General features: G+C 38.8%; 1 protein-coding gene across 1 annotated transcript in view; it reads right to left on the reverse strand.

The window, feature by feature from the left end:
* Nucleotides 1-16,107, reverse strand: part of LRMDA (leucine rich melanocyte differentiation associated) — a 694,750-nt gene that overhangs the window by 102,227 nt on the left and 576,416 nt on the right. The window contains exon 6 of the mRNA XM_072871372.1: nt 13,938-14,022. Within this exon, the coding sequence (XP_072727473.1) occupies nt 13,938-14,022 (85 nt within the window). The remainder of the gene's footprint in view (nt 1-13,937; nt 14,023-16,107) is intronic.

A 16,107-nucleotide genomic window follows, 5' to 3' on the forward strand; every position in this document is an offset into this window, starting at 1 on the left:
CTTACAGCAGCCTTCCAGTACTTAAAGGGAAGTACTTATAGGAAAGATGGGGACAGACTTTGTAGCAAGGCCTGTTGTGACAGGACAAGGAGCAATGGTTTTGAACTAAGGGAGGGTAGATTTAGACTGGATTTAAGAAAGACACTTTTTACAATAAGGGAGGTGAGGCACTGGAACAGGTTGCCCAGAGAGGCAGTGGAGGCCCCACCCCTGGAAACACTGAAGGTCAGGCTGGATGGGGCTCTGAGCAACCTGATCTAGTTAAAGATGTCCCTGCTCTTGCAGGGGGGTTGGACTAGACAGCCTGTAAAGGTCCCGTCCAATCCAAAGCATTCTATGATTCTATGATTCACTAGCCTTACATTTTTTTCAGCCTATTGTGCTAAATATCATCATTACATTTGGGTAGACATTCTAACAGAACTGCAATACAAATCTGTTTCACTTGAGAAGCAAAGTCTACGGTTCCTTAGGTTTTATAACATAGCGCTTAGTACAAATTCGCTGAATTTTTCCAGTGCTTCACTATGTGATTTTAGGAGTCTATTTTCCCCAGTGGCACGCAAGTAGTAAAATTGCACTGCATTGCATTTTGCTCTCAGTAGGTGGGAAAGTGCATGCTCAATGGGTTATTTTCCATTCTTTATTTCAGTTTTATGCAGCCACAGGTGGGGGGTCTTTCAGGTGGTTGCCTAGGTTTACTAGGCACTTTAGAGTCATAGACAAGCTTTTTTAAAAGGGTCTTACAAAACACACCAATGTTTCAATCATGCAATAAAGGAATTTCATCCTGTGTAAACAGAAATAACTTTCAAAACCTCTCAAACTATAAAAGGCAACACAATGAATATCAACAAAAAAAGGATCAGCCATTCTCTGTTTGGTAAGGGACATAAAACAATTTCACTTGTTTATACTTATTGTTTACCTCTCTGTCTCCTCCCCTTCTTCTCCCTAGGTGTGATCTCTCTGATTAAGGGCATATAAAGTGTGCTGGTTTTGGCTGGGGTAGAGTTAATTTTCTTCATGGTAGTTGGTATGGGGCTATGGTTTTGACTTGTGCTAGAAACAGTGTTGATAACATGGGGATGTTTTAGTGACTGCTGAGCAGCACTCACACAGAGTCAAGGCCTTTTCTGCTTCTCACCCCACCCCACCAGCGAGGAGGCTGGGGGTGCACAAGAAGCTGGGAGGGGACACAGCTGGGACAGCTGACCCCAGCTGACCAAAGGGATATTCCATACCATATGATGTCTCAGCATATACAGCTAGGGGAAGAAGAAGGAAGGGGGGCACGTCTGGAGTGATGGCGTTTATCTTCCCAAGTAACTGTTACTCGTGATGGAGCCCTGCTTTCCTGGAGATGGTTAAATACCTGCCTGCCCATGGGAAGGAGTGAATGAAATCCTTGTTTTGCTTTGCTTGCGTACACGGCTTTTGCTTTACTTACTGAACTGTCTTTATCTCAACCCATGAGTTTCCTCACTTTTACCCTTCCGATTCTCTCTCCCATCCCACTGGGGGGGACTGGGGCGGGGGGAGTGAGTGAGTGACTGTGTGGTGCTTCATTGCCGGCTAGGGTTAAACCACAACAGTCCTTTCTGGCACCCAGCATGGGGCTTGAAGGGTTTGAGATAATGACAAATTTGACTGGAATGTGCTAGATAGAATTTATAGCTGTTAATGCTGTTTAGCTATTAATCGGCAGGCTTCTTGTGCTTGCCATGGGGCTTGCTTGCCTTACTGTATACTAGAGTCTAGCGCTCATTAGTGGCTGCTTTTTACTGTCGCTGCTTGCTGTACCGCTTATCATCTTACTCTGCTGTGCTCGGGAACATTTTGATAACAGCAATGGCCATGCGCCTGGGCTGCCAGATGGCCCAGGCATTGCTGCTGTTCCTGTGCTGCTGTACTGGACAGGCTGGAACTCCAGTATGAACTCGAGTCAAAGAGACAGTGACCTGTGGGTGAGTCCATGCGGGAGCAGGACACCCTGAAGCATCTGTGGCCGTGGAAAAGCCCATGCCAGAGCCGGTACATCTTGAAGCATCTGTGGCCATGGTTATGTCTGTGCTACGGCAGGTATACCTCTGAAGGAATTGTGGCCCAAGGATAAGTCCACGCTGGAGAAGGTACACCTCGAAGCATCTGTGGCTGTGGATAAGTCTATGCTGCAGCAGGTACACCTTGAAGCATCAGTGGCTGTGCGAGAGGTCATGCTGGAGCACGTCAAAGCATGTGGCCATGGATAAGCCCACGACAGAGCAGGTACGCCCCTGGAGGGACTGCAGCCATGGGTAAGGCCAGGTTGGCACAGGTTTACTTCTGGAGGGACTGTGGCTGTACATAAGGCCATGCTGGAGCAGGTATATCTCTGAAGGCATTGTGGCCCATGGAGAAGGCCACACTGGAACAGGTGCACCTCAAAGCAACTGTGGCTGTGGATAAGTCTATGCCACAGCAGGTATACCCCTGGAGAGACTGTGGCTCATAGATAAGGCTCCACTTGGAACTGGTACAACCCTAAAGGACTGCAGTCTGTAGATAAGACCAAGCTGGAGCAGGAGCAAGGGGAGGAGTTCATTGCAATGTTAAACCTGATGGTCTGACCCAAAGGGACCACAGGTGGAGACTGTGATGGAAATACCTTTAAATTGTTGTGACCTGGGATTTGAGTTGCATGTTACAGGAATTACTATAGCAGGAACCCCTTGTTGCTAGCCAGGCTAGGAGAAAGGGGAAGAGTTCACTGGAATGTTAAACCCTACAACCTGGCCCAAAGGGACCAGGAGTGGAGACTGTAATGGAAATACCTTTAAATTGTTGTAACCCAGGATTTGAGTTTTATGTTAAGGAATTACTATAGCAGGAACCACCTGAACCAACGGAGGACAAGTCTTACAAGAAGCAGTGCAAGTGCAGCAAGTGACCTGACCTGAGCTGGCTTTGGTACCCAGTAACTCCATGCAACACACCACCTCTCCTGCCCTGAGTGACCAACATAACAGATGGAGCCCAAAGTCATGGACTGAATGAACTCAGTGGACATTTAAGGGCATTTCACAGGGGTGGTCCATAGACTAAGGGAATGATATCCGTGTATTGTATCAAAGGACAGGGAGGGGGGTAGTGGTTAGTGAGGATGTATTGGATAGTGTGGAACCTGAGCATGACTTAAATGGTATGGAATAAAGAGTGGAGAATGTGCTGGTTTTGGCTGGGTAGAGTTAATTTTCTTTACGGTAGCTAGTATGGGGCTATGGTTTGGATTTGTGCTGGAAACAGTGTTGATAACATGAGGATGTTTTAGTGACTGCTGAGCAGTGCTCACACAGAGTCAAGGCCTTTTCTGCTTCTCACCCCACCCCACCAGCGAGGACGCTGGGGCTGCACAAGAAGCTGGGAGGGGACACAGCTGGGACAGCTGACCCCAGCTGACCAAAGGGATATTCCATACCATATGATGTCTCAGCATATACAGCTGGGGGAAGAAGAAGGAAGGGGGGCACATTCGGAGTGATGGCGTTTGTCTTCCCAAGTCACCATTACGCATGATGGAGCCCTGCTTTCCTGGAGATGGCTGAACACCTGCCTGCCCATGGGAAGGAGTGAATGAATTCCTTGCTTTGCTTTGCTTGCGTGCACAGCTTTTGCTTTACTTACTGAACTGTCTTTATCTCACCCCATGAGTTTCCTCACTTTTACCCTTCTGATTCTCTCCCCCATCCCACCACAGGAGAGTGACTGACTGTGTGGTGCTTAGTTGCTGGCTGGGGTTAAACCACGACACAAAGCTAATGAAGGATATCTTGCTACTTCCTATCATTTACTTTTCTAGCACTGAGGCTACTAACAGACCACAAAAATATCACAAAACAGGAAGAAAAGGGAAGTTGTCAACCTACTTAAGATTTGCTTTCAGAGCTCTGAAAGGAACTTTGATCAGCAAACATATCATTAGATCATGAATACAGGTATTCATATCCTATAAAATGTTGACAGCTTTCTCTTCTTGCATAAGAAGACGCAATGAAATCATACAAAGATACCCCTTTCTTTCCTGCAGGCAAAATTAAAGAAAGGAACCTTCACCCACTCCTAGCACAGCACACACACTGAACAAAGAAATGCAAAATGGCTGTTCATAGTTTCGAAGAAAGGTAGATGTTACAGCAAGATGTGCGCACAATAAAGAGCACACAAGGGGATAAAATAGTTTCATTGCTGTTATGCAGATAGCTATCCTTCTGACTGTGCAGGAAATTTCATCCCCTCCCTCAATTTTGAAGTAGGCTTCTAGATGTATTCACTATGTGGGAATTAGTACTTTGTTTCTGATGACACCCACATCCTCTTCATTTAGTTCAGTAACACTAACCACAGGACAGCAGCCAAGGTCACATACGCATCCTACCCTGCTAAGTAGCCTAAATCCTCAGAGAAATGCAGCTCAAAATGGAATGTCCAAATTATTTTAATCATAAGTAATATGAAGAATTGTGAACAACATTCAGATGCAGTAGTACTTTCTGTGCACGTAATTTTCTTTTTCTCAATAGCGGGTTCAGCTGTTTAGAAACTAAGATGTAAAAACTCAAAAATAAGTTTCTATGTTCTATATGTTCAAAGGCCTATATTTCTGCATCCAGAATGGTAGCAGTCCATTAGGCAAATTAGTTTTCATAAATAATAATCCTGGTCTGTAGGATATTTTGTGACCATACAGTAGTATCTCAGATGACAGCAAGCAGCTTTGTCTGCAAAAGCATCAAGAATCTCCTGAAATTTTCCTCAAAAAATGCCTTAAATTAAACAATGAAAATTTACATTTTCATTACAGTCTAATTTTAACAAGAAAATAGCATGTTTCATGTTTCCAACATTTGATACATAGACTCTTAGCACAGGGCAAATATTTACTGCCCCTGGAATTAAAACATGCTCATATGACAGAATATTCAAACAGAACATGTACTGTAAAGATTTTATTTTTTTTTTTAAACCAACAGTATAAAGCTTTATCCTGTCTGTATACTACAGAACAGTACAGGCTGGATGGAATATAGCAACACGTGTCTATATGTTATTAAAAACAGTAAATTCCCATTTAAACACAGGTTACAATCTGTGCACTAAACACTCATTAATGGTTATGAATCAAAATAAAGGGGGAGCCTTGTAGCAGGTGTGCATATGTATGAATTTCAATACATTGTAAAACTGTCTGTAGCCAACAGCTTCATCATTTGGCCTTTCTGAGCTTGGAGACAGGCAATTTTTCATGATTTTACTATTTCTGGCCAAACAAAAAGTTTTTAATTAAATATACCACATGATTCCAGATGTTTGTTTATTTGTTCCAATGAGGCTGTAAAAGTGCCTGAATGATAAAATTGGAGGACTCTTGCAAAAACAGGCTATGCTGGAGTGCTAACTAAACATGGGGATCTCTCAGGAGACTGTATTTGCACAGCACTGCGTGTGCTTTGAACCTGATTTCTCTGGAAGGGCTGTAATACTATGGCCTATGACTGCACTGCTTTATTGTAAAAGATTATAAAGCCAAGTTGCAAATTTACTGGACCTTTTTTTTTTTTTAAATTGCTAGTTGCAGACTCATTGCATCATTACTTCCCCTACATATCTAAAGAAGATTTTAGATACGTTTATAGGTTTGGATCCCAAGTTTCCAGTTAGAGAAGCCAATGTTTTCTATGTTTTTCTGCCACTTTACAGTCACACTGTTTGGAGCTTGAGCATTCTCATGGTTTCTTATTGCCAGCATGACAAAATGAGCTATGTTGTGAAACATCAGACACTTTCTAGTCTACCCAAAAATATGAAGTTACAGTTTTTTCCTCATTAATCATATTCCCTCTGATGCGACACTTGTATGGGTCACTGGGGCCCAGGCTGCTAGGTTAGTTTTGGCAAATATGGGAAAAGTTGCAATGAAAACCTCAGAAATTATGGGAATAGTGACACAAATATGGAAAATGGTCAGGTCTTCAACAGCCAGATTGGGGAATGTGCACTGTAGAAAAATGAAAGTCTCTATAATATTTGGAAAAAAAATGCTGACAATTTTGAAAGGCTGCCTGAGTCTTAGACTCCTAATTCCCATTAGATGCAGAATGGAATTTTGTGCCCAACTCCTCAGATATTTAATAAAATTTTAATCTAAATTTGATTAACCACTTAATTACTCTCTTTTTGTCTTTTAAAGTCTTGCTGCAGAGAAACACCCGTATTTTATTCCCACAGAGACATAGCACTCCAGGAAGTCATTCTCCTAGAACTTACAGCTGGTCAGCTTGGTCACACCCCTTGGGTTCACTTTCAAACCACAGAACACAGAGAAGGCTCACAAATTAAAATATGCTGTCATTTAAAACCAATTCTTAACTTTTCTGACCATCAAGAAAGACTTTGCACAAAACTGCAAGTCACTTTGTATATCATCCCCAACTCATTCACCCCACCCTAGTTTCAAATGACTAGTTCCTCTCATCATTGCAATATACAAGATAACAGTACACTTTTATGCTGAAGTTTTAATAATCTACAGTATCCTGATTCAAATCCAACATTCCTTGTCTACACAGACAAGAAATTGTTGACCCTGTAAGTGACAAGAACGTGAATCCAATGACCCAGAAAATGTATTTCTTGAACCATATTAGTCAAAGTCACACTCAAATCCAACAACAATTTATTCCACATTTGGGAGAGTCTTTATGCTTTACAGAGAAACATGCAGGCACTGGCAGAGACTATAACTACTGAGCAAGTGAGGTAAATTGGTCCACAAAAGACCACTGCTATTGGTGGTGGTTGTATTCCAGTAAAAAAATAGATTAGGAATCAGAAGAGGTACTACATGAGACCCTCCTTAATCTGCTCTTTCATTACTGCTCAGCAATAAACTGCTCCACGGCTGAGAGCTGAATGGATCATGTGTATGTGTACCAGACCTCTCGATTCCTTTGAAAGGCAACATCTGTGATGGTGTGTCAATTCACATAACAGGGACAGACATCTAATGCTTTTGCAGACTCGGGGCAAATACCAATACAGGTGAGCTTCTGTTATGAGATGGAAGCATTTCACAGCAGTAAGCCTCTCTAAGGAAACGTGCCTTCTAGCATTTCTCCCACCTATGTTGTTTCGCTCATTCCTTCTACCTATTCTTCTCCCTGCAAAGCAACCACATCAGAAAAACTGAGGAGGCAATAAAATAGAGTGCAGCTTGGAAGGGAAAAATCACAGTTAGAGGCATGAAATTAGCTGTACCACTGAAGAAATAGACATGGGTCAGTACCGTTCATCTCATCTCATCTCCAACTCTAAGATTGGGCAGGTCTACGGGCACAAGCAGGGGCCATCCAGCAGTGGCTATGAGAAAGGCCTGGCCTGCCTTTCTCTCAACTGCACCAGATATAGCTCACAACAGAGTTCTTTAAACATCTGACATTACCTTCTCACACCTCCAGACTGCAAGGACTCCAGTCCACCTCTGACAGATTTTCTCTTTTGAATCCCTTTAACTAAGAGAAACTAGCTAAGACAGGAAAGCAAAATCTTTTCTTAACGAAGTCTTCCCTCACATTGGCACTCATCTTTACCATCACCTTGCTTTCCATGCTTCTCCCATGTCTCTCGTGCTTCCATTAATGTTCATTTCCCAAACTGAAAAACTAAGGTAGGCACTAGAACCCAATTTCTCATTTCACACAGGCAAGCCAAATGAGATTTTTTTTCTTTTTTTCTTTTCTTTTTTTTTTTTTCCATAATAGACTCCTTATTTTAGTCTTCTCCCACAGTGCCAAGAGGATTTCCACCCACTCCCCTTGGGGATAAGTCATGAGTAATGCACAACTCACTCTTGGGACATATTTACTGGCATTAATAGGAAATGTCACAGCTTATTTCTGAGTGTTCCTGCCCCTGGAAAATATGATCTTGTCTGTTCCATGCTACTGTGAACTTTTTTGTTTGTTTGTTTTAAGCTTATTCATCTCATGGTCAGAAGATCCTGGCCTAAGAGGTATGCAGTCTATCACTCACCATAACATCATGCAGTTTATAAACTATGGTATTTTCAAAGGACACCTCATGTAAATCAACAAAGAAAATTTCTCACTATTCACAGCATCTGTGCCCGATACAGAACTTCCATATATTGCATCTGCTTGCAGTTCTCTTATTCATCCTATTCTTAGTTATTAGACAAGTTAAAGCAAATACTTCTTATATACATAGACACCTTTTGTTAAAAAATTGTTTAGGATTCCTTAGATTAACTGAATGATAAAGTACTACTCACAGGTTTTTTATTATTATTATTCTCTTTTTGGACAGCACACAATGAGCTGCTTTATGCAGATATACAGAAAAATCAATTGATAAGCATAAAGTGCAGTTCACATTAAGAACGCTAACTAATTATGATAAGTTGCTACATAAATTGCTTTGTGACTTTCCCAGCAATCAATTTCAAACTCTAAATAAGCCTCTGGCTTGAAAACACAATGAGTACCTAACAACTGTGTCAATAACAACAACAGAGAAGACTGCAATGATAATATAAACAGGATAATTATCTTTCTGGAAGTAAGTTTTTATGCAAACCAATTTCCTTTTCTTTTTATGTCTGTGATTTAAAGACAGCATGGCTTTTCAGAGTACATGTGTATTGAGTTGAAAGCTTTCAAAAATAACTTTGTGTATTAACATTTATTATTAAGAAGTGTGTCAATTTTATAATTTTACTTCAGAAAGTTTAAAGTATTATCTTAAAACTCTAGACCCAATTCTTGAAGGATTGATAGACATTACTAGTTCCAGATGAACCTGAGAATATTTATTTCTAAAGTATGAGCAGGCTGAGAAAATTGAGGTAGAACAGGTAAATCCCCGGAGGATAGTTTGGGGCTTTCATGCATCACATCGATTATATTACTCCCTCTGGCTCTCCAAAAATTCTACCTTTTTCCTTCAACACCAAATTTTGAAAGTAGTAGGTCTCCTTTGACATCTATTGGATTGTAAATTCCAGCACAACTGGATGACTCGATGCTTGTTGTGCATTCTAAAGTACACTTCTGTCTTGACCTAGTGCATATCTCAACTCCTACAAAGCTAGTAGCTGGCTTTTATGTATGGTACACCCTAAAAATCAGTCAGAATGCATTCTGTATAGTCATACCACTCATTACTGAAAATTTAATATGCCAAACACTCTGAGTACAATAGCACAGTATAATGATCACAGAAAAAAACACAGACAGATCAAGTTCAGGTGTCTCTCTAACAGATTATATGCCTACAGGTTTTTGCTTGCTTAGGAATACGAAAGTTTGGAAAGATCTTAATTCTAAAACAAATCTTCAGCACACCCCTGTTAGACAAAAAGAGAAATGGAGAGCAGAAGGAACCTCTCTTTCCCTCTGTTCAAAAATGCTTTCTAAAATTATCTTCAGAGGGCTAATAGGAAGCTTAAATATATTCTGTCCCTGGATTTCTGGGCATTGCTTCTGAACGCAGTTTATGACTTCCAAACTCAGATTAGACTGTTTCAGAAAATAAGAAAATGTGTCTGTCAGTTGACTCAAACATATTGGTAGAATAAATAGCAATTTTTCATTTGGGCACTCATCATTCATATATAAAAGGAGAAAATGTAATGTCTGTGCATACCAGAACACTTGGATAATTAACTGAATAGACACCCAAACAGGACAGTGGATTTGTTCAGGAAGTTCTTACAAGCCAGAATAGATTGGAACTATTAAACCTTGGCATAAATCCAAGCTAAGGCTCTAAAAACTACTTACATAAATACAGGCTTAGTTTTTAATGGAAACTGCTTCTTCTTCCTTTTACCAGTAAGCTATGGGGCAGAGTTACCACTGGTTGTTCCCAGAAACAAGAGTGCAAGAAAAGGAGTCATTTGTAAAATGTTACTGGAAACCAAATGGCTTTGGCAAATGAATAGGTTTTTGAGTAAATCAGGTAATAGATAAGGTTATAAAATATCTGTTTATAAAAAGGGCATCCAGCACCTTTTTTTATATGGGAAAAACAGATTTTCATGATAGTCATGATTTAGTAATATTGCTTCTCAAGAGATAGAATGATAAATTACTATTTTCCCCACCAACTGGAAAGCACTGTTCTTTTTAGAAGGCCATTTGAGTTTGAATGCTTACACATAACAAAGGAACTTCCTTACCAAAGATGCCATTAGGAAAAAGGAATATACAACCTGAGGGAGGTGGAGGGTGGGGAGCCTTTTTCCACACATCAAGAAAATTATCCTTAATTTAATAATTACTTTATTACCATTTAAAAATTTCTTTTCCATCAATTTCAACTATGTTAAGAATTGAAAGCTCTATTTTAAGATTTTATATGTACTCAGTTAATAAATTGTCAATAAGGAACAAAAGGGTACCTGGGCCATACATAAAAACCACTAAAAAAATGACATAAACAAGATTTTTGGAGCAAGTTTCTACTAAAATGCACTACGTTTCATTACCTTTGTGTATTGGGAGCATGGCCATTTCTATTTAAAAACAACAATAAGTAACTGATTTTTTTTTTCTTAAAGGTAGATAGATCTGGACAAGCAGAAAGAAAGGTGGGGCCCATTTTATTTTGTTTCATCAGAAAATTTGAAAACTAGAAAAATACAAGCAATGGAATTTAAAAATAAAGGAAGCATATTGTATGACAGGAGGACATGTCTTTAAACCGACTTGTTTTATCTGGGTAAGACAATTATACAAATTTCACACGAGTAAATCACTGGTGTCTAAAACCATAAAAAATGAAATACAAAATGCTAGTTTAACAAAGACCAAGGAAAGACCCTTAGGAGTTTGAGATCATTGTTTTGGAATAAAAAAAAAAAATAAAGCTAGCTATAAAATTACCACTTTGGAAGGCTTGGCTAATTGGACAGCAATTAGATCTCAGAAAGAATCAAGTCATATTGCTGTCAGGTGCTCAAAACCTGCATAGAAGGCCAATATATTTTCTGCTAAAAAATATGAACAGTGGGACTGAGTAAAGGTTCAACTTAGAAAAGCGGGTCTAAGCAACAAAGTAATTTAAGGGAAAACAACTTTCCCAAGATGGGGAGAAGTTTTCTAAAGCTTAAAAATGTGTATCCATATTTATTGCTCTCTTCATGTACTTATATACTCAAGCATCATAACACTTGATATAACATTTACAGTGATTATTCCATATCATTCCACACTCATGCCACACTGTCATATGCTATTTCTGCGGGCTCTGAAAGTGAGAGAGAGATTTTTACAATTCCTGAATATTGTCTGTACAAAATATGGAGTCAACCTCAAAAGACCAGATCCTGTCTGGAAATAATATGCTGTATGCATGAACACAAAAGCTGTAAGATGCATGGTGCAATGCATGCAGAATTATATGCTTTGGCTCTCCCTGCAAAATTCATAGCTGAATAGAGTGAGATATGTCCATGTAAAATTGTACCATTCGAATACATTCAGCTTGCTCCTACTCCCCCTCCCAATCCCCCCAAAATCAATTTACAGCTATACCAAACCATTTGCCAGACTTTCAGATTCTGGTAAACACAAGTTTCTCCAGGGACAAATAAGAGCACTCACAAACTTACAGCATTCTTCTTTCCAGTTTGCATTGAAAACTGCCAATATTTACATATGGAACAGCTGATTCAATCATTTTTTACAACACTGAAAGCATTCAGTGAAGAAACAAATTGAAGATATTCAGAACCTAAAATAGCATGTTTAAGTATTTCATTCTTTTCTTGGAGATTTTTCTATTGACTCCAATTAATCTTTTATGGGCTTGTGAACCTAGAGATTTTTCTTTGTATAAAAGAAGTTGATTGAGTTAATGGGCCCTGCCAGCAGGTTGTTCCAAGCTTTATTTACAACACCTGGAATTTTGGAAAGTTTTCTTAATTATTTCCTTGTGAATATATTTTTTATATATACACATATATACATATAAACTTATTGGATCATGCTAACAATGTCTCTTTTAGGGCCAATTTTACCCTTTTTTTGGATGACACTCTCTTCTCCATTCACTTTATTTATAACTGTGCTTAATCATCAGGAAATTTCCAGCACATGTTTAGCATGCAAAGCAGAATATTTCTGGGAAGAGTCAAGACAGAAGTAATAAAGAATTATGTGAACAGCTAAGGGTAAAAAGTTGATAATTTGGGGAATATAATTTTCCCCTTTTATAGTAAGAGAGCAGGCATTCTTAAACCCTAGTGAAGACAGTGGTAGTCAGAACCTGGTAAGCCCCAGCTCTGAATGGACACCTATATGGACATGCCTGCAACATGTCCTACTAGAACCACACAATTGCTTTATTGCAAGAGAAGTCACTCAATAATGCAGGCATGCTACTTTTGATGCTTAATGCTACTGGCATTTCTTTTGCTAAGTCACATTCCAAAATCAGCCATGAAGCCACACTTCTAATTCACTATCATCTAAATAAACAGATCTGAAGATACCTGGCTTTTAATGGTACTTTTAATGTATTTTTATAGAACTTAGGCATTTACAACATTCTGTCATTCTACTTACTGTCTTACTAGACCCTAACCATTTAATTGAACACCAGAAATCCAACCTCAAAGCAAATATGCTTACCTGAAAATCAAAGCCACAACACACCTTGGGAATTGGGGTGGGGTGGGGTGTTTGCATTTATTTTAATTTGTTTTTTTTCAATCTCTGAAGACCAAGTGTGTGCTCAAATCCAGGACTTTGGTTTGGTCCTTTCTCTTTAAAAAGTACCAGTTATTACATGAGCTCATTGTCAGAACACAACGCACTATGGCACTTTCAGGACATCTGATTTCCAGTACAGCAAGACCAGGATGTAGCTTCATGGCCCTCTTTAGCCCTGGCACAATGACAGTGATATACACTGCAACAAATCAAAGTTCCGTCCCACCTGAATCACAGATCCTTCTTCAGTTGCACTGCCTGCCTGATTCTTTCAGAAGGTTTCAAGTAATAAGGCATTCTACTAATGCTGCCTCAATCTTCTGCAGTGCTGCAGAATTTGAACATACACTAAAACTACGCTACCATCAATTCATAAATGTAAGACTGACTTTGATTCTGGTATCCTATACAAAACCTGCCTCTACGCAAATGGTTTACATGATCAACATGGAATCAATGTGTAATGTAGGAAATAAATAAGAGTATCGTTGCTCTGGTTTTAAGCTGAAAAACACTGCAAACTTTATAAATTTCTCCTTTTTAGAACAAAGGTGAAAGAGCTTGGAATGCACCCTTGCTGACTGCTTCAGTTTTCACCTGTTCCCTGAACTTTTTGCTCCATAGGTATGCAGAAAGAATTTGAGAATTTGCCCAAGGTGCTTTTTAAGTTCTAAGGATTGGTGAAAAAGGAAATTGAACATTCATCCACCTTTAATGTTGAAAAACACAGAAGAATCCCTTTTTATTGCAATGAAAACGTGCTAACATTTCAAAATTACAGCCCATAATAGTTAAACTGCCACAAAGCTCTCTCTTTACAAATATTAGAAAGTTTACAAAGTCTCTCAAAATTACCAATGCTACATGTAATCATCTACTTAGCAATATTTAAGTACTCTAATCTCTTTACATTTTTCTCTCACACACACAAAAAAATCACTGAATGTTATTATCCATAGATTTGTTTGCTTTGCCCGTAGACTACCTTTAAATCCTATTTAATACAAGTCAAAATCTGTATTCTTGACAGGTGTGGTTTTCTCATCTAGTGCTTGAAAGGCCCAGTGTTCTCTGTAAAGTGCCAATGCAGTAACTAATACAGAGAAGGTCTTAAAGCAAAGCTTACCACCTTGCAGCAGTTCATACCAACAAAAGTTTAGTTTATACCTCTGTGATTGGTGAGGTCTCTGGATCCCGAAGGCAGAGGTGTATAGTGCATCTCTGGAGAGGTGGAGGCAGCATCACTGGAGGCCTGTGTGATAAAACAAATATTATCAGTACTCTGAGTGAAAGTCAATGATTACGCAAAGATGCTGCACCTGCAACATGAGTTCTATGATGTGGTTACAGGTGCACAGAGCCACCAGCCATGGAGGATTAATTTGTTTTTGTAAAGGCTGCCTGCAATCCTTCAAGGTAGTTGTACTCACGAGAGTTTACACAACGATATTAGGTATCATTACTAAAATAATATTTTCATACAGCTCACAGCTTCAAAAAATTATCATCTTTATCAGGAAATCTTTGGGCAATGTTAAAAATGTTCCTCTCGGTGAAACAGAATAATATTTACCTGAAAGAAGTAATGAGTGAGTCCATATGTAAGAAAGGAAACAGAAAATAGAAAGCTGGGATAAGATACCATACTTTTCAAAACTAAGCAAAAACCAGATTCTGCCATTCTACTATCCTGTGAGCTAAATGAAGGCATCTCTTAAATATGATAATGTCTATAATGCAAAAAAGTAGACAAGTATATAGAATTGTTAATAATAAACACTTAAAACCCACACCAGAAGTCTAATGGGTTTAAAGAAGTAAGTAACAAGACTTGCTCAGAATCCTTAAAAGCAAAATGTTAAGGGAGAAGAGGGGAAACCCAAATCTTTCCCCATAATAAAAATTTCAAGATCCTGTGATTCTGATATAAAAAGATTAGACTATGGAGCTACAGCTTGAAAGAAACTAATCATCCAGTTGGAGCTTTTGTCTGAAGGAAAGAGTAATACAAAGCCAAGACAAGCCACATTTACCATCTTGCTTTTAGTTATAGAGCAGCAGTGTTGCATTGTTAGGAGAAGATATGAAAATATAGGATTGTGTTGGTGGATATGAATCATCATCACAGTTTTTAAAATTTAGCTTAAGTTAGATGGATTGATATCATGGTAGTGACATGGCCAGTTTCAGGTATAGTGTTTGCTCTGGAGCGTTTACAGTCTACCCATTCCAACATACATAAAAAGATGATGGGTTTTAATAGAAGACACAAAGAACAGTGTTCACTGAAAGTTACACGATAATTTCTAATAGAAAAGATAAGGCAAATAAAGAGCAGAAATACAAAAGTGAAACTATTTCTTGAATCTCATGATAATTTACTAAAGGGAGTCTTGAGGAAATAATTGCTATCTTCTACGCATGTTGTTCCCTAATGATGTTATTGGCATATAAACTGCAAAAGTCAATCTAAGGAATCCACTTCAATCTTACTTCTTATTTTGTAATTGATCATATCCTCAAAATTTATTTTTTTTTAATTGAAATGAATTCAAAACCAGATTTACAATGTCTGGTTAAGATAAAAGTGTAAAATAGGGCTATAATGTTTTGGAGAAGAAAACGTTTAAATACTATTTCAAATCTTAATTGCCAGACTAAACCTGAGAACAACAATCAGAAATACACAATAATGAAAATTAATCATGGTAATAGTTTGTTAAAGGCTGTAACTTAGAAATCTTCTTTGTCATAGCTGTCAGACTCCTAGATGATAATATATCAAAATTTAAGAGGTAAATGACTGAGTAGATTAGTATACTAAGCTTTTGCTTTTGGAGACCAGCTGTCAATTTCTATGTCGGACCATAGCGATAGTCCCATTTTTGTCCCTAGCAAAAAACAGGTCATAACGTGAAGACACATCATACATCAAAACAAACATCTTAACAGAGACAGGTTTGCCTAAACAGCAAGGATGCTACTTACTGAATATGAAAAAAAAATCTAGAAAATCCTGCTCAGTTTTCTCACCAGTGAAAACATACCCTCCTTTTCAGAGAGGTAATGTTATAGACAGAACTCTCACCTTCAGCTCACGTGCATAATCCTGTGATTTTAGCGAACTGTAAATACGCAGCTCAATCTACCCTGGACTATGAAGTATTGGAAATCTTCCCTCTGATGACCAATATGAGCTGAGGGCACATAGCATCTCAGAGGATGAGATAGATGCCCCTAACACCCAGCAATGTAACATCTGAAATGAATTCCACAAACAGGCATCTGTTCAACTATATGTTTTCTTTGGGCCTAGTTGTTCTGGGTAAGACAAGAA

Source organism: Ciconia boyciana, chromosome 8 (assembly GCF_034638445.1).
Source record: "Ciconia boyciana chromosome 8, ASM3463844v1, whole genome shotgun sequence".
Taxonomy (NCBI): Eukaryota; Metazoa; Chordata; class Aves; order Ciconiiformes; family Ciconiidae; genus Ciconia; species Ciconia boyciana.